Source organism: Otolemur garnettii, unplaced genomic scaffold, assembly GCF_000181295.1.
Source record: "Otolemur garnettii isolate 467f Iridium unplaced genomic scaffold, OtoGar3 scaffold00033, whole genome shotgun sequence".
NCBI lineage: Eukaryota > Metazoa > Chordata > Mammalia > Primates > Galagidae > Otolemur > Otolemur garnettii.
Window position 1 is genome coordinate 9,419,330 of NW_003852428.1, and position 25,366 is coordinate 9,444,695.

General features: G+C 45.4%; 1 protein-coding gene across 2 annotated transcripts in view; it reads left to right on the plus strand.

Annotated features, from left to right (window-relative positions):
• The window catches only part of MYO10 (myosin X), a 226,720-nt gene that overhangs the window by 25,754 nt on the left and 175,600 nt on the right, over window positions 1-25,366 (plus strand). Inside the window, exons 1-2 of one of the 2 annotated variants that reach the window (XM_023513073.1) lie at window positions 6,635-6,842; window positions 23,400-23,498. In XM_023513073.1, coding sequence (XP_023368841.1) covers window positions 6,816-6,842; window positions 23,400-23,498 — 126 coding nt within the window. In that variant the 5' untranslated portion in view covers window positions 6,635-6,815. Of the gene's footprint in view, window positions 1-6,634; window positions 6,843-23,399; window positions 23,499-25,366 lie in introns of those variants that run through there. The other variant, XM_003789538.3, reaches the window with a different exon arrangement.

Here is a 25,366-nt window from a genome sequence, read left to right on the forward strand (position 1 = left end):
TGCGTGCACTATGCTCACCCGCCCTGCCTCCTCAGCAGCTGAGATCTGGAAATGCCAAAGCATAGGTCTCCTGCTGTCAGGGGGCTGTGAGGACCCCAGCCCTGCTGCGGGCTTTTCTGGGTACCATTAGCAGGTGGCCCCCAGAATCTGAAGCCACTTTGACTCGGCCATCACAAAGAGGAAAGCTGGCGGTAGCTGCCGAGCCGATGCAGGAAGACTTAGCCAGGCAGCAGCGGCAGGTCCACAGGGAAGTCAGTCTGTTTACGTACACAGAACACGTGTCACTTTCTGAGCAGGTAGGACACACCTGAGAGGGAGGAATGGGTCTCTTCTCACCAACCAGAAAGGACTCCTTACAGATCCTCCCCTTCTCCCATTCTCAGCTTTGCTCCTCCCACTTCTAATGTTTATGCATTTGTTAACATATGTGCATTATTCTTAACTAACTTCCCCTTTGGAAAGTCCTCAAGATATTAAGAGGGCATTGATCAACTATGGGGTGATGACTTTAAAAAATTCCTCTTGATCAGTCCCTCTGTAGGGGGTCTCAGGAGTTGAACCGTCTCTGAATTTCAAAACTTTCTAAACGCAATCCTGGCTGGTTCTGCTTTTGTAGAGCCCAGAACAGTCTGTCTCCCTACCCTGCTCATGTCTAAGCTAAGGAGTTACCCGCTTTTCTTTTCCTTCTTACTCTCTTCCCTACCTGTTCCTAACACCCATTTCTTCCCAAATAGTTACTATTCAAAAACTAAAGTATAAATATACTTAGCTGGCCTTTATCCGTACCCAGTGGTGTCTGCTGTGGGTTGTTTTTTAAAAGAGGAAGTGTGTGTCTCCTATGTAAATGTTGTAACAAAGTATTTTTTATATTGTCTGCGTAATCCTTTGAATATGGTATTACTTGGAGTGCATTTCATGAATTGTCCTAAAGCTTTCTGGTTTTATTTTTTTGTTTTTTCAGTAAATCACTGTAAATGAAAATGTCATCTCTGGTGACCTGTGGATGGACAGGTGTAACCATGCATGGCCTTTCTGTGGGTCCTCTCTCAGGCGCATGTGACGCTTTCTCCTTAGCGCTTCTGAGCCTCTGATGCTCCCTGCGATGACTCCACTCTTTCCTGGTCCCCTTGTGTTGCCTTGTTCTCCAGGTCTCATGTGGGAGGCAATGTAGCCTAATTAGAAAAGCAAGTGCCCTGGAATTGCTTCTGTTTTGAATCCTGGCTCCACCATTTAATAAATACAAGTTACAAAAAGGCAAATAAAGAACAGAAGCAAGAAGTAAAAAGTTCAAGTGGTTGCCAAAAATGTTGATGCTCCTCAGCGTTCTCCAATGTGGGTGTTTGTTTTCTTCCTCTCCACATTAGCCAGGGGTTTGAGAGGAAAGGGGATGGTTCAGAAGTCATCCCCGAAGATGGGCTGCTGGCGCGGACAGTACCTGGCACCTCTGGGCTGTGGGGAAAGGAGTGTTAGGAATGTCCCTTTCTAGCTTGGCCAACCGACCCTCCAGGGTGGCAGTAGAGAGGAGGAAGATGTTTGGAGAGCTGCTGGCCATAAGGTCAAGGTGCTTTCCGGTGTGTTGGCTCATCCAGCCCTCAGTGGTTAATGATTTAACATTGTTCCCAGGCGGGTGTCACTGAGCCTGAAGAAGCAGCATCTTTACTTTAGACCAGTGGTTTCCAACTGGGCGATTTTGCCCACAGGTGCATTTGACAATGTTTGCAGATATTTTTGCTTGTCACAACTTGGGACAGGGGTTATCTGCGAGTAGAAGCCAGGAGTGCTGCTAATCTTCCTCATGTGCACAGGAGACCACAAAGAATTATCCAGCCTGAAATGTTAGTAGTTCCCCTGCTGAGAAACCTGCTTTAGACCCTTCTTGAACTGAAGGTCCCATAGTGCTGGTTCCTCATTCAAATAGGTAGTGTTGAGAGGTGAGGCGTCCATTTCAGATCCTATCCCAGCACCCAGCAGAGATGCCCTGGACGTCTGCTAATCGCATGGGGGCGGGGCAGCAGCTGTCCTGCCTGGCATTTGTTCCCTCAGGGCCTGCTAATGGATATGTACGACACTGTTACCACCTTTGTAAAAATGAAAAGTATAAGAAATACCAGGCCAGGCACAGTGGCCTCGACACTTTGGAAGGCCAAGGCAGGGGGATGGCCGGAGGTCAGGAGTTCAAGACTAGCCTAGGCCACAGAAGAAGGCCCCATCTATGCAAAAAGTAAAAAAAAATTGGTCAGGTGTGTGGGCGCACAGCTGTAGTCCAAGTTTCTACTTGGGAGGCTGAGACAGGAGGCTCAGCTAAGTCCTGGAGCTTGAGGTTGCAATGAGTGAGTTGCAAATGGTGCCCCTGCAGTCTAGCCTGGGTAACAAAATGAGACTCTGTCTTAAAAAAAAAAAATTAAGGAAAAATATCTCTATTGCTTTCACAGGGATCGCAGTTGAGGATTGATGGATTGTTGTCGCTACCCAGATGTCACTTTGTTTAAGAGCTGTTTTTCTATCCCACCTCTCACCTTCTCTCATCCTACACGCATGCGTTGTCTGTGTGCGGGCAATGAACACGGTGACGGTGAGGTAGTGTGTGAAGACTCCACCTGGCCGGTCATGAGTTAAACTAATTAGTTTCACTGGTAGCAGAGAGTTTATTCTTTAAAGCAAACAAAAGAAAACCACTTGGTGCCACTGGGTTCTTGAGAGCCATAAAATATATTTGGAAGTGGGCTGCAGCTAAGGAAACCGTCTTTTACTTTGACAGACCCTAGCATGGAACGTTCTGGTTTTGCAGATCTGGGGGCTGTTCTGCAGGAGGGCAGGTTGGGTTTCTGGAGGCTGCTCTGATTGCAGGGAGAGCTGCCGGCTGAGGGCTGGAGAGTATCCCTTTGTTTATCCTCCCCTCCAGCTGTGCTCCTGCCCTTTCTCCCTTTGAGAGCTGTGGGGGGCTCTGGTTCCTAGGGCAGGCTCAGACAGTCACGGTCTGGGAGAAGAGGGCTTCAAGGTCAGTGAGGGAGAGCATTACCCTCAGAAGATAGCAGCAGTAAGCTTTGCAAAATGAGACGGCACAAGGTGGGAGGTTGAATCTGCACAGAACACTAAGTCCATTCTTGGAGGTGTTTCCGTGAGAGGATTTGGAAGCCACATGTGTGTGTGGGTTAGCTTACAGATCCTCCAACCCTGTCTAGGACAACGGTGCAGAATGCTTTCAGTGTCCACACGTGTAACACGCAACCTTGTCGATAGGGACACCGAACTGTTGTGATGAAGTCTGTGCTTTGAGGGACTGAGCCCAGCGTTATACTCCGTGTTCTCGGCTCTGAGTCTATAGAGGAATAAACGAAGTTACTTTCTGCTCGTATTCTCACAACCAGCTTCTGACACCAGATATTGGGGGCGGGGGCGTGTCTCCAGACACCCAGCAAGCAGTCAGTTCTGCAGGGACAGCAGCTGATGTCCTCTCATTCAGTTCCGTCTGACACTATTCACTGGGAGTCAGATCCCATGGGTCCCTTAAGACTCCCCCACCCCCCCGCCTCCCACATTTGATGCCAATCAAAGCCCCAGATTGACAGCTCACAGAACTCAGGGCCCCCCTGGTTGCTGTTTACTGGTTTATTATAAAGGATATTATAGGGGGATTGTGATGAATGCCAGGTGAAGAGGTGCGTGTGGGAAGGGTGTGGAGCCTCCATTCCCCTCTAAGTGCCCCACTTTCGGGGAACTGCCATGTGTATAGCTGACCAAGAACACTGTCCTTCTGGCTTTGGGGTTTCCTACGTGGGCAGGATTGATCAAATCACTGGCCTTTGGTTAGCCTGCACCTCCTCTCTGCCTGGGTCTTTCCAGTGACCAGCCAGTCATTAGCATACAAAGACACTGACCACTTTGAAGAGTCCGAGGATCTTAGTAGCTGGAGGTAGGGAAGTAGACCAAATATTTATTTCGCACTGTCAGGCAACCCGGCCTATCACTTTCAAATACTTCAGCTGGAGGGACCCAGGACCTCACTCCCGTTCACACACACAGTCCTCCTTTGTATTGTGTGTGCCTTCTCGTGTTATTTCTCTCTCTCTGCATTTTATTATGGCTACTTTACTTCTTTACAGAGTTGGTTTCTGATTAGATTAGACTCTTGGAGGGCAGAACTGGCTTCTAGTCTCTTTTCAAACAGTTGAGCCATTAGTTCTTTTTGCCAGGCTCAGGGCTGGGCTGCCTCACTAATTCATACCCCTTGACTGCTTTGTGGATTGAGGATTAATGCTTATCGTCTGCATTTTGTAAAGTAGGAAACGGCGGCTTGGGAGAGAGAACCGCTGGGAGAGGTAGAATTGCGTGGAGTTGTGAGGGTGAACTTGCCTGGGTTCAATTAATTTCATGGAATGTAAATTATATGACAATAAGACTTTTTTGGAGAAGAAAATTTCTACCACCTGTTAGCTCTGGGACCTTGGTCAAGTTCTTTAACTGCTCCGTGCCATCTGTAAAATGGGAGCGTTACCAGTTACTGGCTTAAAGGGTACTGCAGAGATGAGGTGCGAGGACGGTGGTGTCCATGCTGTTGATACGTCCACTGTTAATGTTATTCTCCAAGGTTATGCCGCCAGTGGTCTCCTGGATTCTGATGCCCCTGTTGTTGCCATTGAATTCTGTGTCCTTGTTGGCCCCTGGCACTGTGCCTTGTCAGCCACCAGGGCTAAATAAATATTTGTAGCATGAGTGAATGCGTTTGGAATCTTGGGTGGCTCTCCAGTTAAAATGAATTTGCTGAAAGAGAAGAACAAAACTCTGGGGTGTGTGAAAGGAGCAGAGCCCCAGGTTGGAGTTCTGGAACTACTTTCATATACCTTAGCCTGGGCTGAAAAAGCGAACAGCTTCCAGTTCATTCGTTTTAAATTAACTCATGCCTGTGTGTGGCAATATGGCTCTAGAAGCTGCCAAGGAACTGTGGGGTGGAGGAGGGAATTCTGTTGCTCTCTCTCTTCATTTAGCAAATGAGAGTCTGGAGGGGGGGGTTGTCACATAGGGTGGCAGGGCTTGAGGGAGTCAGATGCCTGGTATTTCCTGACCGGAGCTCTAGAACATGGGATAGTTCAGGATAGAGGATGTGTTTTTAAGATGTAGCTATTATGCCCTTTAATATTGGTTTGCATAAGCCTGAACCTTAGAATTGGTAGTGGGAGTCTTCTCACGTATTTAAATGCTATAGAGGTAAGCTTGGAGAAGTGAGTTGGACACAACAGGTCAAGGTCATTGTGAATAGGGCAGGGCTGGTAAAAGACTAATACCCTGTTCTGGGGAAGGGCTGTGATAGGTGGGGTTCCTGGGTCTTTGCTATAAATCTCCCTGCCACTCCTCCCTCTTCTCTTCCCTCCTTCCGTCTGAGTACCAGGCACCGCACAGTGTGCTGGGATCCAAGACCAACTGTCAGAGGTGGTCTGGCAGGGAGGGCTGGCCTCAAAGGAATTATTTATTTACATACCAATTTGTCTAGCAGGGATAAAGGGACCCTGAGCTGGAGGGCCTCTCAGAAGAGGTGAGAATGCTTTGGTGGTGTTGGCAAAGCCACAGGCAGGGGCTCAGGGCAGGGTGGCCGAGACCAGGCTGCAGGGGTGTGCAGGGACCAGATCTTGCACAGTCTGTAGGCTGCTCTGGAGGGATTTTGTCGAGATCAGAAAGGCTTTAAGCCAAGGGAGGGGTGTAGGTTTGGGAAGATCATGCTGGCTGTTGAGTGGCAGAGACTGAGGAGGGGTGGGAGTGGGTATGGGGGCCTGGTGTGGGGGTTAGACCTGGGAAGTTGGTGAGAACAGATGGCTTTGCTGTCCCGGGCTACTCCAGCCAATTGTCACCGGATGGAGCGCCCGTCTTTGAAAAGCTAATTTGCTTCTCTCAAAGCTGCTCCCCTCCCCGCTGGGTGCTGGGGGGGAATTTATGAGGTTTTCAGCCATTAGCCTTCCCATCAGTCACATTCTCGGCTGCAGACCAGATTTTTTTCTGTTACTCAGGCACACTGCAGTGTCTAACCTCTAACCTGTGGAAACCTGAATTAAAAACACATTGGCCTTGGACCACTGCTCCTAAGTCTGCAAGACTCTCTCTTCTTTCTGTTATCATTGAAAATCTCTGAGCCTGGTTGAGAGGTGGAAAGGGCCATTTTGAGGTGAAGGCACATTCTTTTGGCCGCTTGGTATGTAATTAATTGTCTAGTTTTATTTGTCTTAACCTTGAGCCACCAGTAACTCAGATAATGAGCTGACATATGCAATTAAGAGTTCAAGAATTTTAGAAAACATTGCTGTTGAAATTGCTGTGAGTTTTGTGCTACAGTAAACAGATATGTTTTTCTTCCTCTCTTTGGTAAACAATGTCATGGGGCAATTTATGTACTAAGTTTCCCAGAACTGTTTAATTCATAAACTGGACTTGTAGACTTCACATTCCTGGAGCAATTCTGATTTATCACATTCTTTTATTATTTCAGAGGTAGGGAAACAATTTTTCTTCTTTTCTCCTCAGGTGAATGTGGAACTAGTGTGGATTAGGGTGAGGCAGGCACGTTGTGAGTAATTTGTGCATACTTTTGTTGGTTGTCACTGGGGAATTTTGTACAAATGTTCCCTAACGTGAAGAAAAGCAAACAAAACAAAAATAGTGCGTTTGTGTCTGTTATCTTTGCTCAGACACTTCCGCTTTGCTCACAAGATTGCATCTCTAGATTCCGGAATCTAGAGCTGGGCTGTCTAGTACTTTAGCCACAAGCCATCCGTGGCTTTGGGGACTTGACTTGAATGGTGGGTATTCTGTGTTGAGATGTGCAGAGCATGGAAAATACACACCGGATTTTGACAGTGAGTATGGGAAAAGAATGTCAGGTATCTCGTTGATACATATTTTAATACTGATGACATGTTGAAGTGATAACATTTTGGATCTGTTGGGTTACATAGTATCATGTTAAAAGTAATCTTACCTGTTTATGTGTAAGTTTTTTCCTAAAAAATCATGGCTACTGGAGAATCTAATATTACATATTAAATTATCTCTGCTGGGAGCCATGGTCTGAAAATGCATTTACTGGGCAGACAAGAAGCGTTTCTGGGGAACTGATAGGCATTGAGCAGGGAGCTCTAGGAAGTTTTATCTCTAGGGCCCTGTGAGCTGTAATCATCACGGCCCCTGCTGTTCCCCAGAGCTGCTGCTTCCACTTCCTCAGGACGTGCCAAGCTGCTGGGAGCCTCCCTGCCTGCCGGCAGTGCTTTCTAGAATTCACCTTATCTTCCAGTCTGGGATTGATGACAGCAAGAGGGCACACAGGCCAGCAGGGCAGCCGTTTCTTAGAACAGAAAGAGTTCAAGGAGTTCTTGAGATTATGAGGGTCTGTAGAGTTTTAATCACACCCTTGAAATTCACCAAAGCAGTAAGCAGTTGGTGGTGGACCAGGATCGTTCTGAATCGTTGAAGGTGGTATTTTTTGTCTGCTGATTTTTCTATCATGGTACATACATGGTGAAATTCTTTACGGGGCTTACTCACTTGAGGGGGTTCACCCCTTTAAGCTCTGCCTTTTTAAAATCATGCTAGATCTTGTAGGCCAGGATGGAATGTCCCCCAGGATGGAATGTCCCCAGGGAGCACTGTCAGTGTCACCTGTAGACCCAGGCCTCTCAGGGTCTGTTGACAAACCTCTGTGGCATTTAAATGGAGAACAAAGAAGTTTGGATTGTGTGACTTAAGAGACTTTCTAGTTTGCTGGTTTTTGCTAGAGAGCAGCACATCACATCCTCATTCTAGGGAAGTCTGCAAAGAAGATTGACTGTCTTTTATAAAGCCAAGGTGTGGGCTTGAACACAGACTTGCAAAGGATTCATTCAGCTTCGAACACCAGTAGGGGCACATTTGCATATGTTTTGGAGTCAGATGTTATGATATTTTATTGGAATATTTGTAGTGATACTGCAAAGTCCCTAAATCATGTTGATAAAGGACATTTTTTTTACAAAGGGTAAATTTCAGGTGATGTTCAGCAAACCAGTTTTGTCATAAATGTACTGTTGTATGAATGTCTAAAATATTTTTTAAATGACATGTTTTACAGTGACTGACCTTTCAGCTAAATAACTTCAAAACAAATACTTGCATTGGAGTTGGCACTAATTATTGGAGTAAAATCATAACCCCAAAGGTGCCTGCCAGTATTTTGAAGTAGATTACTCAGGAGTATTCTTTTTCACAGATAGAAAATTTATATGATTTTCTTTCCTCCCTTCCCTCTCCCCTCCCCTCTTCCTTGTTTATTGGGGCAGCTGCCTGCAGGACCCTTCTGTGTGACTGAGCCCCAGAATAGCTGGGGAGCTGCTAAAGCCCCAGGCCCTGTCATTACACATCTGGATTGGTCCCTGCCCTTGATCTCTGAGCATTGTTGAATCTGTGGTGAAGACAGGGATGAAGTCTTCCCTCTAGACCAGTGGGAAACAGTTCCTGTGGGTCACGACTCACAGGTTGAGAACTGCTGTTCTAGATCCTTCCTGCCCCCTGAGAACTGAGACAGGGACACTGAGAAAGGGCTTCAAGGGGGATGGGAGGAAAGTCTGGCCTGCGGGAACCGGGAAGTCTGGAGGGCCCATAAGAATGTGAGTATGAGGTAACCAATGACCAGCAGAAAGAGACAATCAACGACCAATAGAAAAGGGCAAGAATTCCTGGAGGCCCAGAGGGGCCAATGAAAGAGTTGCAACCAATTTCAAGTGGTGAGAAAGAGAGTATTTGTACCTGTCCACGGCCTTTGGTTTTCTCTTACCTCTTCTCCTTTAGAAGAGAGATCCACTTCCAATTCTCTTTGAGAGTGATCTAAATTTTCCCTTTGTTCTTAAATGAAATTTCTCTTTGTTGCACTGAAATTTGTACAGATTACTTTTTTTTTTTTTTGGCCGGGGCTGGGTTTGAGCCCACCACATCCGGCATATGGGGCCGCCGCCCTACCCTTTTGAGCCACAGGCGCTGCCCTGTACAGATTACCTTTGCTTTCTGTGCCTCAGGTGAACTTTCTAGCTCAGCTGAGTAATGGAACCAGGTCAGCTGGGTTCAGGGAACCAGGGCCCCTGACCCCAATAAGAACTCATTGGGAGTGTGCCTGGCCACTGGTGCTTTCAGCATCTGAACCCTGACTTTTCTCTGCTTGTTGCATCTTTCCTTCCCTCAGGCCTGTGAAGGAGAGAAGGGCTCTGTTTTCAGAGGGAAGAAGCAAGAGGCCAGGAGCTCAGACTTAATTATGGTCAGGCTGGAGCTGGCCGAGTGTAGCTCCCTGCCATCCCTGGGCCCCCACCCTGGTGCAGGAGGAGCCCCTTGCCTTGAGGGCCCTTCCCTGGGGGTTTTACAGGTCCACTGCTTGCATACCCTTGCTTCTAGCCAGCTTGGAGGCTTCTTACCCAGTGGGGTAGTTGTGTGTGTGTGTGTGTGTGGGTGTGTGTGTATATGGGTTGGGGGTGGTGGCTTTAACTGCATGTGAGGTGGTTTGGGAAGGATCTGGGGTGGGAGGATGGGCTGGGAGTGCTGAAATCCACCCCTAGCAAATTCTATTTGGGGTTTCCCAGTGTCTTGCTGGGGCAGGAGCTCCCTTGCTGGGTTGAGCATGCTGGTTGCTCTTCCCACAGTGCTGAGAGGCTTCCTGGGATCAGAGAGGGGAAGCAGAGGCCTTCAGTTTGGACCAGGGCCACTGTAGTCTGCATGGGGCCTGTCACTGGGGGTTGGGGAGAAGCTGGTGAGGAGCCAGAGGAAGCGGGGAGGAGCTTTCCTTCCTTAGCTTCAGGCACAGAGCCCCGTGTGACCTGGGTGGATTCCGTGGACAGGCCTCAGACTTCCTTCTCCCCTGCCCAGAGTATTCCCTCTGTTCCCCCCAGGGAGGTCTCCGTGGCAGCCCTGGTTCCCCTGCTTTGCCCACCATAATTCATTCTCCTGAAGGGGATCTTGAGAATTTCCAAATTTTGAGTGACTGAAGGTCTTTTGAATTGTGAAACAATTAAAAATTGATCCTTCAAAATGTCTTGGGTGCTCTGTGTGTGTTTTTAAACATAATTCGAACAAAAGTCTATTGCATATTGTAAAACCAAGCAATTTTGCCTACATTTTATTGGTAAGGGTGGAGGCGATTTCAGTCCTTAGTGATTTCTAGAGCTCAGTGGGTTTGAGTCTGAGACTGTTTTTTTCTTGGACTGGACAAAGGTGAAAGCCTTCATTGTTGAGTTGTGTGGAGCTGCTAATAGTTTATGGATGGTGATTAAGTAAAGCTGCATAAGCCAGTTTACAGTAGTGTGTCTCCGCCTACACTGGCACTGGGCTAATTTGTAGAAAATTGGACCTCTTCTGTTGAGTTGAAGAGCCCTACAGCTTTGAAGCACTTCGTTAGACCCGAGGCTTCCTTTCTCTGCCCCTTATCCCTGTCACCCTGCTCTCATGAGGCCCATCCTCCCTCACCAACACCCCCAGGCTCCAGTATTCCCTATGTATTCCCCAATTACTGGTCTCACCTTTAAATGATCTGTTTAAACTTCATCCCTATTGGACCACAGGCAGCTAGAAGTAAGGTTTTCCTGTTAATTTTTGCACCAGTGTCTCTGGCACAGTGTCCGTGTTGTTAATCTGTGAGTCAGTGGCCAGCTCTGCTCTCTATGAAGACTTTCTGGTTCTCCACTCACCTTCCTAATTCAGAGTTAGCCTAGTTAAGATGCTTTGTGGTAAAGCCAGGATTCTCCTTCTGGCAGTGTGACCTCCCTGGATTGGGCTGTCACCACTGTGCTACAGTCTAGCAATGATAAAAATATGTGACGGTCCCAAGATGAAGGTACACTCTACAAAATACCCAGGCAGTATTTCTCAAAAGAATCAAGGCCATCAAACAAGGAATGTCTGAGACACTGTTACAGACTGGGGAAGACCCAAGGCGCACAATGATCTGACCCCTGTGTCCTGCAAGGTGCCCTGGGATGGACACCAAGGTGCCTATAGGACATCAGGGAGAAACCGGAGGAATCTGAATGAAGTGTAGCATCGAGTGCATAGCAGTGTGCCAGGGCTGGTTTTTAGGGCGGTGAACAGACTAAAGTGACTGGGGGACCTTCAGTGAGGAACATGTCGGGGACACTCCCTGTGATATCTTTGCAGCTCCGCAGTAAAATCTAAAACTGTTCAAGAAGGAAGTATTTACTTAACAACAGCAACACCACCACAATCCCCACGGCACCTCATTGCCGTTCTCCCGGTGGCCTCTCACTCCTCACTGCCTGGTGTCCACCCACTCCAGAGGGGCCCGTGTCCTTGGAAAAGAGCCTCCCGTGTTGCCCTGGGTAGAGTGTAAACTCTTGGGCTCAAGCAATCCTCTTGCCTCAGCCTCCCAGGTACCTGGGACTATAGAAACCCACCAGAAGGCCCAGCTAGGTCTTCTATTTGTAGGAGCAATGGAGTCTCGCTCTTGTTCAGTCTAGTCTTGAATCCTTGGACTTAGGCGATCTGCCTGCCTCAGCCTCCCAGAGTGTTAGGATGACAGGTGTGAGCCACTGCTCCTGGCCCCCTTCCTTTCTTCTTTAAAAAATTTATGATACAATGCATACATCATGAAATTCACCTTTTAAAAGGGTGCAATTCTGTGGTTTTTCGTATCTTCACAAAGGTGTACAGCCATCACCACTATCTAATTTCGTCAAGTTTTTATGACCCCCAAAAAGAAACTCTATTATCTGGGGGTAGTCCCTGGCAGCCGCCAGGCTGCTTTCTTCTCCCTATGTGAATTTCCTTCTGCACGTTCCCTATAAATGAAACCGTACAGCACGTGGCCCTTGGTGACTGGCTTCTTCCACTTAGCACCTTCTCAAGACTCACGTGTGTCGTAACATGTGTGGGTTCTTCACCCCTTTCTCCCATTGCATGGACGGACCACATTTATAAAAAGATCTGTCCATCACGTGGGGGACGTTAGCGTTCTTTCCAAGGGGTTACTCTTCCACAAACACTGGTGTACAAGTTTCTGTGTGATGTATGTTTTCATTTCTCCTCGGTATGTATATACCTAGCAGTAGAATTCTTGGGTCCTATGGCAACTCTGTATTTAACTTTTGGAGAAATTGCCAGACCTTTCCCCGGCAGCTGCACCATCCTACGTTCTCACCAGCGATATAACAGGGCTGCAGTTTCTCACGTTCTTGCCAACACGTCATCTGTTGTTTTCTTGGGACTGGATTATCTTGTACATACTTTTTAATTCAAGAAGTACACTTTTATGAAAATGTGAATGTAATTTATAGTAGTGTTATTAACCGTTTTTGAAATTTAGTCAAATTCTTCAAAGGAATTCATTAATAGGGATGCGACAGAAATGAGAAGTAGCTGTTTTTAAGTTTATTTATTTCCTACTGTGTTCTTGGGTCATTCACTTTTATGAAGTAACAACAAACTCCTGTTCTGAGTAAGTTTATGTATTTTTTTCTAAAAACAGATGGTAACCAGAACACAACCAGGATTTCATTAAAGATAATCTTATCAGTTTTTTTATTTGCAGTTTATTTGCCCCCCCGAAACCATTATTCTTGTCGAGAGTAGTAAAGGACAGTAAATTGGAGGAGAGAGGAGGCAGAGGGCACCGGGAATTACCTGTCGCAGGGCCATCGGGAATCACCTGTCGGAGGGCCGTCGGGAATCACCTGTCGGAGGGCCATCGGGAATTACCTGTCACTCAGCGGGCAAACAGGGAGGGGCTTCTTATTGCCCTTCTGTTTTGACCTCCTCATTCTCCCACTAAAAGGAGGGGGGGAAGGCAGTTCTGAAACCAGCTGTTTGGTTTTGTTTCCCTTAAAGAGGGTTTCCCATTCGTGTTTTGAGAGTTTTTATAATTGGGACAGTTCTATCCATTTTACAAAATCTGTATGCCATTCCCCATTCACCTGCTTCTCATTCTTGTCTTGTTTTAGTGCTTCTTATGTCCTGTAATTACCAGGTGAGACATTGAGTTCTCAAACTCATCCTAGAAAAAATGCTGCATCTCCTTGTTGAGTGTCACCGCGGTCACCTTCCATGTGCCCCCCTTGGGAAGCTGGGCTCCGGCGCCAGCCCCAAGTCCACACTGCAGACCACTTTGGGACTCTTTCTCTGGCCTGGCTATCGGAGCTGTCCGTCCTTGAACTTATCCTAGAAAAAGTGCTCCCTACTTTGTTGCTGAATATCATTTTGGTCACTACCTAGCCAAGTGGAGTACTTTGAAGGTGACTATAGTGATATTCAGCAATGAGGTAGGGAATACTTTTTCTAAGAAGAGTTTGTGAACCTAAATATCAGACCTCGTATTCCCCAAAGAAACCAGATAGGGAAGGCAGAAGAGTAGGTTTAGTTTACCTCTGTGCTCCTTAGGGAAAGAACTACTTTATGGGGTGGTGCCTGTGACTCAAACGAGTAGGGCGCGGGCCCCATATGCCGGAGGTGGCGGGTTCAAACCCAGCCCAGGCCAAAAACTGCAAAAAAAAAAAAAAAAAGAACTACTTTATATACTGTCAGATCTTTTCTTGTACCCTGGTACATAATGGGGGTAGGTGTTTAAAGATATTCTTCAGAAGGGTGGATGGATGGAAGGAAGGATAGATGGGCTGGTGGATGGATGGATGGGTGGAGGAAGGATAGAATGGCTGGCTGGAGTATTTGCATATGGATGAGTGAATTTCAGCTGTGTTAGCTGATTCTTTAGTTCCATTTTCTGTTTTTTTTTTTAAACCCATGTGTTGGCTATATGATAATTGGTTAATTAATAGATGTAATAATTTTATTTTTGATCCATGTATGGTCTCATTTCTATAATGTTTGAGATGGTACAGCTCAGAGTCAGCTACCTGGAGATGTCTCAATTTTTTCAGTGCTAAATTATTTCTGGGATTCTATCTAGTCATTTTGGTAAAAAAAAAAAAAAAAAAAAAAAAAAGAGTAACCAAAAAGTTGTTTTAAGGAATTGTGAGGAAGGTGGGGAAAATCAGTATAAAAATCAGGACTGAATCAGTCAGTTGGCATGTTGGAACCCCATAACTGTGGGAATAAACTCATTATGGAACCGTTGGAACCCCATAACTGTGGGAATAAACTCATTATGGAACCGTGCATCTTGGCACTAAGCATAGTTAGTTTTGGTTTTGACATTTTTTTGAGACAGGATCTTGCTCTGTCACCTAGGCTGGAGGGCAGTGGCGTCATCATAGTTCACAGTAAACTCAAACTCCGGGGCTCAAGTGAGCTGCCTGCTTTAGCCTTCTGAGTAGCCGGGACTAGGACCATAAGTGCCCACCACCATGTCTAGCTGATTTTTCTGTTTTTATGTAGAGATGGGGTCTCACTCTTTTTCAGGTGGGTCTTGAACTTCTGAGCTCAACTGATCCTCCCGCCCCAGCCTCCCAGAGTGCTGGGATTATAGGCTTGATCCACTGCACTGGGCCTTGCTTTGAGTGTGGGGCACCAGTGGATCTTTCTGTCTGTTCCTATGGAACATTGACCACAGTTTATTGTGGCGATACCTTTAGTTAGGTGATACTTTCTGCCATTTTTGTTTCTTTTTTCCATCCCTTTCCACCTTGTACTATTCATAAATTTTTCATGTTATCCTCTGGATGTTCTTCCTGGTGGTCACAGGGTGACACTGTGGGCAGGCTAATAGGAAAAAATGTAGGTCCTGTGTGGTCCTTCTCATGAGGACCCGAAGTCATGTGATAAGTTCATCTGTAAACTTTAGTACTGAATGAGGGCAGGCCTTAATTTACAAACACACTGTGTAGGCTCTTTGGGACACTGTGGCAGTAGTGTTATAAATGATCCTTAAGCCCGTTAGGTAGGCTCAAAAAATGTTGATGATGTAGGTGAAAGATCCAGATACATTGTAGTTGCACTTCTTACCATGCCAGGCTTCCCTAGGCACGTCTGCAGGCTAAAGAACTCACAAATGTTCTCTTTATCGTGTGTCTGTCATTGTTATAGAACATGCCTCATGGAAGCGTATTTAAAGCTCATCATCTTCTTTCAGTAGTTACCCGACACTGTGGCCTAGTCTTTGAGGAGAAATTATGTCTGAGGTCAAGAGCAAGATGTCATCAACATATGTTTTGTAATGTAAAGGTGGCATCTGACTGCCATGGGGCAGTTGTTGTTGGGGTTGCCTAGATAGAAAGCAAACATCTATCATTATGTACACTGTTGGGGTCTTTAAACCTCACGTTTGCAACATTATCAGTTATGAGCTCACCAAGTTTCTCTGAGTCTCCCTTTATTACTCTTCCTTCCTCCGTAGTTGGTGCAAGGTGGAGCTTTGCCCTTGACACCTTGTTGGGCTCTGCACCCCTTGATCTGCGCCTAAAACCACCCATGTTGGATTCAGAGTCTGCATGGCCATGGCTGACTGTAAGCTGATGAAAGTTACACAGTCGTTCAGAAGTGTCTGTCAGCCTCAGGTCTGAAACCCTGTCATCAGGAAACAAGGAGATGGGTCACAGGGGCTCATGAGCTGTCATGAGACCCCGCTTTGTGTACCGTATGGCAAGGTATGTCTCCACTGCTGGGGGAGATGCCTGCGTGGCCAGGGACGCTTTGGAGAGAGTGGCTGCTGTCACTTCTTCACTTGATTTCCGGGTCCCCTGTTGAGAGTAGCTGTCTCCGCTGGGGAGAAGTCTTAACATTTCTCCTTCCTTCTCATGTTTTAATCTCTGCCTTCTGTTCCTAGCCAACAGTGCCCTCTTGTCCCTGCTGTTCGTGTTAGCACCGTGTTCATCATGCTGCCTTTGTGTGTGTGATCATGTCCTTGACTTTGCTACCCTCTGCATTCCCGTGTGCACCGTGGCCAGCCTTTCTGACAAGTTTTGCATCAGGGTTGGCGAGGTTAGGGGGTTGGAAGAGCACAGCAGACAGGCGGTCTGTATGGTTTCAGTCATCCTCACGAAAATATTGAAAGTTCCCCACCAAAAGTAAAAAAAGGAACAGAGTGGACAGAAGGAGGGAAGAAGAGCATTACTCTGGCACCACTGGGGGCCATTGGCCTGTGTGACCTTGTCCCTAAAGGGTTTTAATTATGCTACCGAGGCCATCCCCTCTCTTCTGTGCATGCTCAGCTTTAATGATGCAAGAAATTAGGTCTGCCCAGGTAACCTTCATATGGACTGGCTCTACCTCTTGAGGCTGTTGAAATTCATCATATTTAGACAGTGGAGTCTGCGTGCACTTAATTAAGTCGCTGACAATGAATGGTTTTGGAAACTTCAGTTTGACATGGCTCTAGATCTTTGTGTTCCTCTAGAATAGAGGTTCTCAACTAGGATGACCCATCCCTCCCAAACCCAAACGAATAATGTCGATAGCACTGAGGTGAAGAAATTGGTATAGGAACCTTGTATATCATATGATTTGGGTTTGTGTAACAAGAATTAGGAAAAAATAGCATCCATCAAGTTGGACAGGATCTCCTATTTCCAACAGAAAAAAATAAAAAAGACTATAAAATAGGAAATGAGAAGAAAGTTCTGTGTAAATCCTAGGTGTGACAGTATATTATCCATATCTAGTTTCTGGAATCCATCAGGAGTGAAGACCCATACTCGCCTGGCTTCTGTGGCAGATTTTCTAAGCCAGGTGACTTCTTCACCAAGTCATTGGAGGCAAAAAGGGGAAACTTTCTTTTGGCTGTGAGATTCATGCAGATTTGTAGAACTTTATTGATTTATCTTATGCGTTACAAGATTATGTTGCCTCTGTCTTTAAATAGAGAGGAAAAAAAAAAAGCAGATCGTATTTCAGAAGTGAATCGTGTCCTTGTCATGTGGGTGGCTAGAGTGTCCCTAACCACTGTACTTAACTGAGGCTACATGAGTTGTCATGGGAGGCGACATGGTGCCCTGTGCTGGGCCTGAGACTGAGCTGCATGTTGGCTACAGAATGTTCTCTTTCTTGTGAGTTTGTAATTAGAACATGTCCTGCAACATGGTATTTAAAGTCCTTCATCATGTCTTTTTAGAGTTGTTTTCCTACCCTATTTTTGAACTTAGTTTTTTCAGTCAGAGTTCAAGAAAGAAAATCAACTCTAAAATCAGAAGAGAAATATAATAGTTTCTTTCTCTCTCTTTCTCCCTTTTCTTTTTTTTTTTTTTTTAGACAGGGTCTCACTCAGTTGCCCTGGGGTTGAGTGCCATGGCATCTTATTTCACAGCAACCTCAAACTCTTGGGCTCAAGCCATCCTCTTGCCTCAGCCTCTTGGGTAGCTGGGCCTACAGGAAGTCTGCCACGACACCTGGCTGGTTTTTCTATTTTTAGTAGAGACAGAGGTCTTGCTCTTGCTGAGGCTGGTCTCAAATTCCTCAGCTCAGGCAATCCTCCTGCCTCTGCCTGTCATAGTTATAGGGGCCAGCCACCTTACCTGGCCAATGTAACAGTCCTTAAAAGGGCAACAGTAGGTTGAAATCTGTGTTAATGGTAGTATCTTCTTTACTTTGAAGTAGGGCTCAGCAACCTCTTTTGTGTGTAAAGGGTCGGAAGGTCAATATCTTAGCCTTTGTTCAGTGACTTCCCTTTGCCCCTGAGTGGGAAGGACCCATAGACAGTAAATGACAAGCAGGCCAGGCCGGGGAGGCACTGGCAGGGCAGGGCTTTACGATTTTCTTTCAGGGAAGGGTTCAATCAGCATTGAGCACTGTGATGGGATGTACCACAGCCTCATCCCTGAGTTAGCTTGGGCAAGTGTCCTGTGTGGTCTCCTGACCTCGCAGTCTGTGTTAATGCAGAGCAGGACCTTAGTGAATTTACCACGAATCTTCAGGGTTTTAACACAGCATTTGGCCCTTGCATTTAATCATTATTGGTTTGGGGGTTATATTTCATGAAACCTCCTTGCTCAGTCAGTTACAGAAACATGATTGGGTTTTCCAACTATGGAATGGGTAAGAATGTTTCTCTATAACTAAGGTGCATGTAGTCTGGGAAATCAATTTTTGAGAAGTGATTTTTAGTTTTTTAGATGATTTGAAATTACTGAGGTATATTTCCATACAGTAAAATGGATCCCATTATGGGTGTCCCGGTGAAAGATTTTTAGTCCATTTATATGGTGGTCTGACTGTTACTGCAGCGCACCCCACAAAGTTCCTTCCTCCCTGTCTGTGTCCCTCTCACGCTTCTCATCTACTTTCTGTTTCCATGGCTTTGCTTTTTCTGGAAACTCCATGTAAAGAGAACCCTGCAGTATGTGGTCTTTGGTGTCCTGCTTCCTTTCACTTACCAGGACGTCTTGCAGTTCATCATTGGTGGTGAATGTATCGCTGAAGGGTCCTTTGGATGCCACTTTTATCTTGATAGACATCTGAATTAATTCCAGCATCTGGCTCTTGGGAGTAATGCTGCTATGAGTATTTCCATACAAAACTTTAGATAAAAATGTCTCGGTAGGTAAATATCTGGGAGTTGAGTTGTTGGGACACAGGGTTAGATCATGTTTAACTTCTTAAGAAACTGCCAAACTGTTTTCCAAAGTGGACATAGCTGTTTACATTCCCACTAGCTTCTCTCTGGCTCACCAATATTTGGTAGGGTCAGCCTTCTTCATTACAGCCAGAAAATCATTTGTTGGCAACAGAAAATGAAACCTCTATGAACCTCACTTACGAAGAAAGGAATAGGATAACTCGCTCCTGTGTCTTATAGGATTGCTCTAAAGATCAAAGGAGATGGGAATTGATGTGTAAGTGCTTTTTATATTGCAAAAAAAAAAAAAAAAAGATGTTACTGATGATTATGTTGAAAAACTTTTAGCTGTTGGCTCGGTGCCCGTACCACAGTGGTTACGGCCACATACACCGAGGCTGGCGGGGTCGAACTGGGCCAGCTAAACAGCAATGATAGCTGCAACAAAAAAATAGTTGGGCACTATGGTGGGTGCCTGTAGTCCCAGCTACTTGGGAAGCTGAGTTAAGAGAATTGCTTAAGCCCAAGAGTTTGAGGTTGCTGTGAGCTGTGATGCTACGGCACTCTACTGAGGATGGCGTAGTGAGACTCTGTCTCAAAAAAACCCTTTTAGCTGTTAAATTTAACCCTCACATATCCATCTCAGAATAAGATGAAAACTCGTCCAAGTTTTAATATAAATTATACGTTTTGAGCAAACATGCTCCACCTGCTTATAAAGGCAATTTTTAATCAAATTGTGAGCTTTCGCCATATGCTAGGTAACTATATCGTGTATTAAATTATCAGCCTTATTTAACTGTGACAGAATATAATGGTTTGCATATGGTGGGCAAAGTTTTCTTTCTCTCTCAAACTTGGATGGTCTGGTAAATGTCTGCCTGTGACTTGTGTTCGGATGGTTGTGGGGGGTGTCCCTTGGACCTGGGCACATGTGTTCTGTTCTAACAGAATGGATGTAGAAAGATTGGGGTCTCAGAGAAACCGGCGAGAGCGATCTATGTAAAAATATCCATTTCCGTAGTTTTACTTTGCAATTCTGATTCTATGAAAACTGCCAGTTTGTACGGTTTCAAAGAACATAGGAGTGTTTGGGATGCATTTTCCTCCTTTACCTGTGCAAGACAGCTGTTTATTATAGATCTAAGAAAACTTGCTGTGGGCTCTGGGTTTGATATCTGGGCTGGATTTTGTAAAATTTCCTTATCAGCAATTCTTCACACCTGTTGGAAAAGACCTTTGGACTACAGAAGCTGAACTGGGTGTTTGGCCATGTCAACAAAGGGCCTTGCAGTATTTCAGATGAGAAGGCAAAGAGAGCCACAGCTAGATGCTAAGTCAGTCAAGGAAACTTCCATGCTGGAAGGAAAAATATATCCTGGGTGGCTTCTGAAGTCAGGAGGCTTATATTAATCCCGGTGAAGATTTATGTTAACTCGGTAATGTTACATAATCCTAACTTCATTCTTACTAAACAATTGTAATAACTTGAGAAACAGGTACATGAAATTCTTTTTGATTAAAATGATGCAGATGATGGTCACCACAAACAGAAAGCTTTCCATGCAGGATTCCAGGGTGGAGGTACCCTGGGAATTGTTGTTTCCAGTTTTAACCTACTGAGCAAAAGTTCTCACCTTACATGACTTTGAAAAGTTGCGTTTGAGTGGGTGCCTGTGCATCTGTTATGTTTGGAGATTCCTCTTTCAAAGCTTCCAAATGTTGTAGTCTGATATGTGAATTAAAAAGAGGATGAAGAAAGTCATTAGGCTCTTGGAAGTCTTTTCCTGGAGCCGGGTGTCCAACCCGCAGCCGCATGCTGATTTGGTGAGGACTTCTTTGCTTGACTGTGATGTTGGATAGCGTGAGGAGTGTACACGAACCTTGTCTTTGCTCATAAGCTTTCCTTAGTGCTTGCGTATTTAATGTGCAGCCTGAGACAACTCCTATTCTTCCAGCATGTGGCAGTGTGTCATGTAGAACATTGCAAATAATGCGGTTTGGGGAGAGAGTTCTATCTGGGAGAACAGTTTTAGCAGATGCCTGAAGTTGATGTTCTTTTGGAAGCAGCTGTTTGCAAATAAAGAAATCAGGACTGACAGGCAGTTGTGAGTGTCATTCTTTCCATGTGTTACCAGCTTCTCTTCCCAAAGGGGGAGTTACCAGGAACGTGTTGGACTTGTATGGAAATTGGAACGTGGCCCCTGGTGGAGTTAATGTGTGTTCTTTAAATAGGCAGACTTCAGGATTTATATAGAACACTTTATATTCATTTTTGGTGCTTTTTTTTCACTTGTAGTAGAGGATTTCAACCCCTCTTTGGGGACATGGTTGAAGAACTATGGGTGGGGTCAACAAGTTAAAATCCCCTGATGTGGGGGAAGCGAATGCACGTGGAGAGGGCCTTGTATGGGATTTTCCTGGGAATGCTTGTAGAGCCTCCTTCTGGGGCCCCAGGGTCTAGCTGGCAGGTCCCAAGTGCTTTTATCCAACTCAAGGTTGAGTTGCCAGGGATCACAATAACAGGGGTGACAGCCAACGCTGAAGGCCCTACTGGGGGATTTGAAAGCGGGTCCCTCACTGGCAATGAGGGAGTGACCCTTTTTAACTCATATTTTTATATTTTTAAAAATTTTCCCTCTTACGAGGGCAAGAGGGAATAAATATATGACGTGTGATTATCTGGCCATTTCAAGTGACCTCTGTGCTGTTAGACTTTAATTACTGACTGATTTGTGAGTACATTTGACTTATATAGGAATTATTTCCAGGAGACAAATAGAGTCAGTGAGATGTGTAGAAAGAGTGTGGGATTAGGCATTGGAGCAACCTGCCCAGATCACGAGTTGTGTAGCACCAGGCAAGGCTAATCTCTGAGCTCTACTTTTCTTGTGCAGGAGGTGGGTGGGTGCTTCCTGTCTTCCTGAAGGTCAGTCCCCCCTCTTTTTTTTTTGCAGTTTTAGGTCAGGGCCGGGTTTGAACTCACCACCCCCAGTATATGGGGCTGGCGCCCTACCCCTTGAGCCACAGGCACGGCCCTGAAGGTCAGTCTTTAATCTAATGTCATTGAAGCTCTTAGTACGTAAGTGTGGTACATTCCCAGCCCTCCATTACTGGAAGGCATTGTTTTTGCTATTGATCCACCCAGTTGAAAGTAGCATAAAGTGATGAGTTTATGTGTGTGTTATTTCCCTCCTCTCACTCTGTTAAGAACGCAATAATAGGCCTGCTGCGGTGGCTTGCTCCTGTAATCCCAGCACTCTGAGAGACTGATGTGGGAAGATTGCTTGAGCTTAGGAGTTTGAGACCTGAGCAAAGTAAGACCCTGTCTCTATTAAAAATAGAAAAAATAGCTGGGCATTGTGATGGGCACCTGTATTCCCAGCTACTTGGGAGGCTAAGGCAGGAGGATAGGATTTACCCAGGAGTTTGAGGTTGCTGTGAACTTGGCTGATGCTATAGCAAGCGCTCCAGCCTGGGCAGCAGAGTGAGACTCTCTCATACACACGTACACACACACACAAAAGTGTAGTAATAGCCTCTGAAACTAAAAGTTGAATATACCATAACCAATATATTTTAAATCTTTTGAAATACATTTATTTAATTTATTTTAAATCAAATTAGAAATAAAATAGGAATAAGTTAAGTTGAAAATTTGGGGGGAAATGTTGATTTGAAATGCCATTTCAAGCGATAGTTTTGTTATAACAGATCTATGTTGACACACTGATTCATAAGCTTGTGCTTAGTGTCCTTTTCGTTGGAGTTGATGAAATTTTTGTGCAGAATAGAAATAGTTTAGTGAGATTACTAAATCTCAGCATTGCATTCCATCATGTGGGTATACATCACGCATCATAAGGTAATTCTTTATAACTTGAAGGGCTGGTGAATATCCAATAATTTTTTCTTTGAGAGAGAGTCTCATTCAGTCTTCCTGGGTAGAGTGCGGTGGCATCATAGCTCACAGCAACCTCAAATTCTTGGGCTCAAGCGATCCTCTTGTCTCAGCATCTTGCATACCTGAGCACCCAGGTTTCAGGTCTTCAGTCTTGATCACCTGTCTTTGGCAACACTTTGATTCTGTGCAACCAAAGAAAGAGGAAAGCTTTGAGAAGCTAAGCATTGAAAAGCTAAAAATTATAATGTTTCATTGTTAAGTGAAGAAGTAAAAAATGGAAATGGAAGCAATGCCAAAAAATACGCCCAGGGTTAAAACAGTACGATTTGGAGATTACCATGTTTTTGAGCTACAGTCCTAAGCCTTGAAGTTCATTAGGTGTCTGGTATAATCCTAGCACAGTTCATCCTGGCAGACTGAGCTCTGATATTTACTAGAAACTTTAGTTTCTCTTTTGAAGACATATGGATTTTTGTACAACAGGATGTCAGTGGAGTTGGTCTAATATTGGCCAGGTGGAGGAGGTCTGAGGCTTTGACCTGGGAGAATGGGAACCCTCAGGTCCTGAAGGGTTCTCAGAGAGGATGAAGCAGTGTAGAGACCTAGTACATAGAACACTTGTGGTTTCTGGAGCCCTGCTGCCTGGGTAAAGTTCTTGTTTAGTCTTGGTGATGTTGGACAAGTTAACTTTGACTCTGGGCCTCTGCTTCTCCATCAATAAAATGGGAGTGATAATGGTGTTGACCTTACTATCACAAGAGTACTCTACTTAAATTGGTTGCGTAGATGGAACACAGGGGCTATTATATTTTTAGTCCTTTCTTTGGCTTCTCTGGGTGGGTTCTCTGTGTCACACTTGCGAATAGTAAATAAGGCTGTGGATGCTTCCTGAAGATTCTCTCTTTCTTTGTTTGAGAAAGATAATTGCTTTTCAAAAAGTTTTTTTAGAAAAGGAATATGAGCGCCACGATAATTTCAAGGGTGGTGTTTTGCCACAAAATGCAATCCAAACACATAGTTAAATCTTGTTTGTTTTATTTACAGGGAACACGGGTCTGGCTGAGAGAGAATGGCCAACATTTTCCAAGTACTGTAAATTCCTGCGCAGAAGGTGTCGTCGTCTTCCGAACAGACTATGGCCAGGTGAGAGTGAGTCACTGCAGCTTCCTGACATCTGTGCTCTGCTTTGTAGATGGTCTGACCAACGGCACCTGTGCTTGCCTCACCCACACGTTACATTATTTCTCTAAGGGGTAAATCCCAATCCCAGTGAGAATGTAGGACATACACATCGTGAGTGTGTGATGGATCCAGTACAGCACCGCAGAGGGACAGGAGAGCACACGCTAGCCGGGTTTCCTTCCTGGGCATCTTTTCTACCTTCTTTTACCCTTTCAAGAATCAGGAGCGTAGGATGTTAGGTAATTTGAGAAAAAGCCTAAATATATTAATATCTGCCAATCAGTGACCTTATCACTGTCTCTTAAAATTCTTAAACTTTCACAGTGTCTTAGTCTGTTTAAGCTGCCCTGAGCGGATACCGTGGACTTAGTGGACTGCAAGCAGCAGACATTTACTTCTCATGGTTCTGGGGGCTGGGAAGTCCAAGATTAAGGCGCTGTGGGCTTGGCCCCTGTGGCTCAAGTGGCTAAGGCACCAGCCACATACACCTAAGGTGGCGGGTTCAAATCCAGCCTGGGCCTGCCAAATAACAATGACAGCTGCAACCAAAATATAGCCAGGCATTGTGGTGGGCGCCTGTGGTCCCAGCTACTTGGAGGCTGAGGCAGGAGACTCTCTTGAGCCCAGGAGATGGAGGTTCCTGTGAGCTATGATGCCACAGCACTCTACCCAGGGTGACAGCTTGAGGCTGTGCCTCACAAAAAAAAAAAGATTAAGGCCCTGTCAGTTTGGTGGTTGGTGAGAACTCCACTTCCCGGTTCACAGGCTTCTGGCTTCTCACTGTTCTTCTTGCTAACATGGTGGAAGGGGCAAGGGAGATTTCACTGGTCTCTTTTACATTAATAAGAGCACCAGTCTCTAAGGGTGGCACCTGTGGCTCAAAGGAGTAGAGTGCCAGCCCCATATGCAGGTTCAAACGCAGCCCCGGCCAAAAACTGCAAAAAAAAAAAAAAAAAAGAGCACCCGTCTCATTCATGATGGCTTCATCTTCCATGACCTAATCACCTCCCCAAGGCCCCATCTTTTACTATTGTTGCACAGGGGATTAGGATTTCAACATATGAATTTTGTGGAGGATACACACGCTCAGTCCATAACACAGAATGGTGGAAACACTAGCGTGCCAGTGAGAATTTCGGGTCAAGAAGACTGACTCACCCACTTAACCTGAGCCTTGTCATCTCCCTTGGTAAGCACTGAAGAAGTCTCTTCTGTACATGGCAACTCCACTGCTCCTGGACCCCATTCTGTGGTGCAAAATGAATGAAAAGCATTTCCCCCCAAATACATGTGTGAATCCAGAAACCCATTCGCTGCTCAATTATACTTTGATGATCATGAGAGGAACCCCAGCTTCCCCATTTTAAAAAGGCCACTTATTTTAATGTTACAGATGGACTACCCCCCTCCCCCACTCCGTTGAGGACACATTGAAATTTAAGACTTAGGGAACTGAAAGGAAGCTAGAACATGGACTACTATCTTCTTAGTCCCCTCTTTGCTTTCCCCGTTTGGTGGGACTCACTCTTATGGTCAATAGAGCCTGCTGCTCTAAAACGTGTAGAAGTGGATTTGGTTTGCAAGTTGTTGTGTTGAGAACAAAAGCTTCAAGGTCCGTTTTCTGTGGTTTAAGGTAGATGGGCCACTTGGTTAACAAAACTTCTCAGCAGGGGTGGTCTGTTTGGTGGAGCCTCACTCATTTCTTGGCTTAATAAACAGTAATGATGTTGGGCTACTTTGCAACTCTTTTTTATCCCCATCTGAGAGTCTTCAATGGCTTCTCAGTACTTATCTTTTTTTTTCTTTTGAGACAGAGTTTTACTATGTCG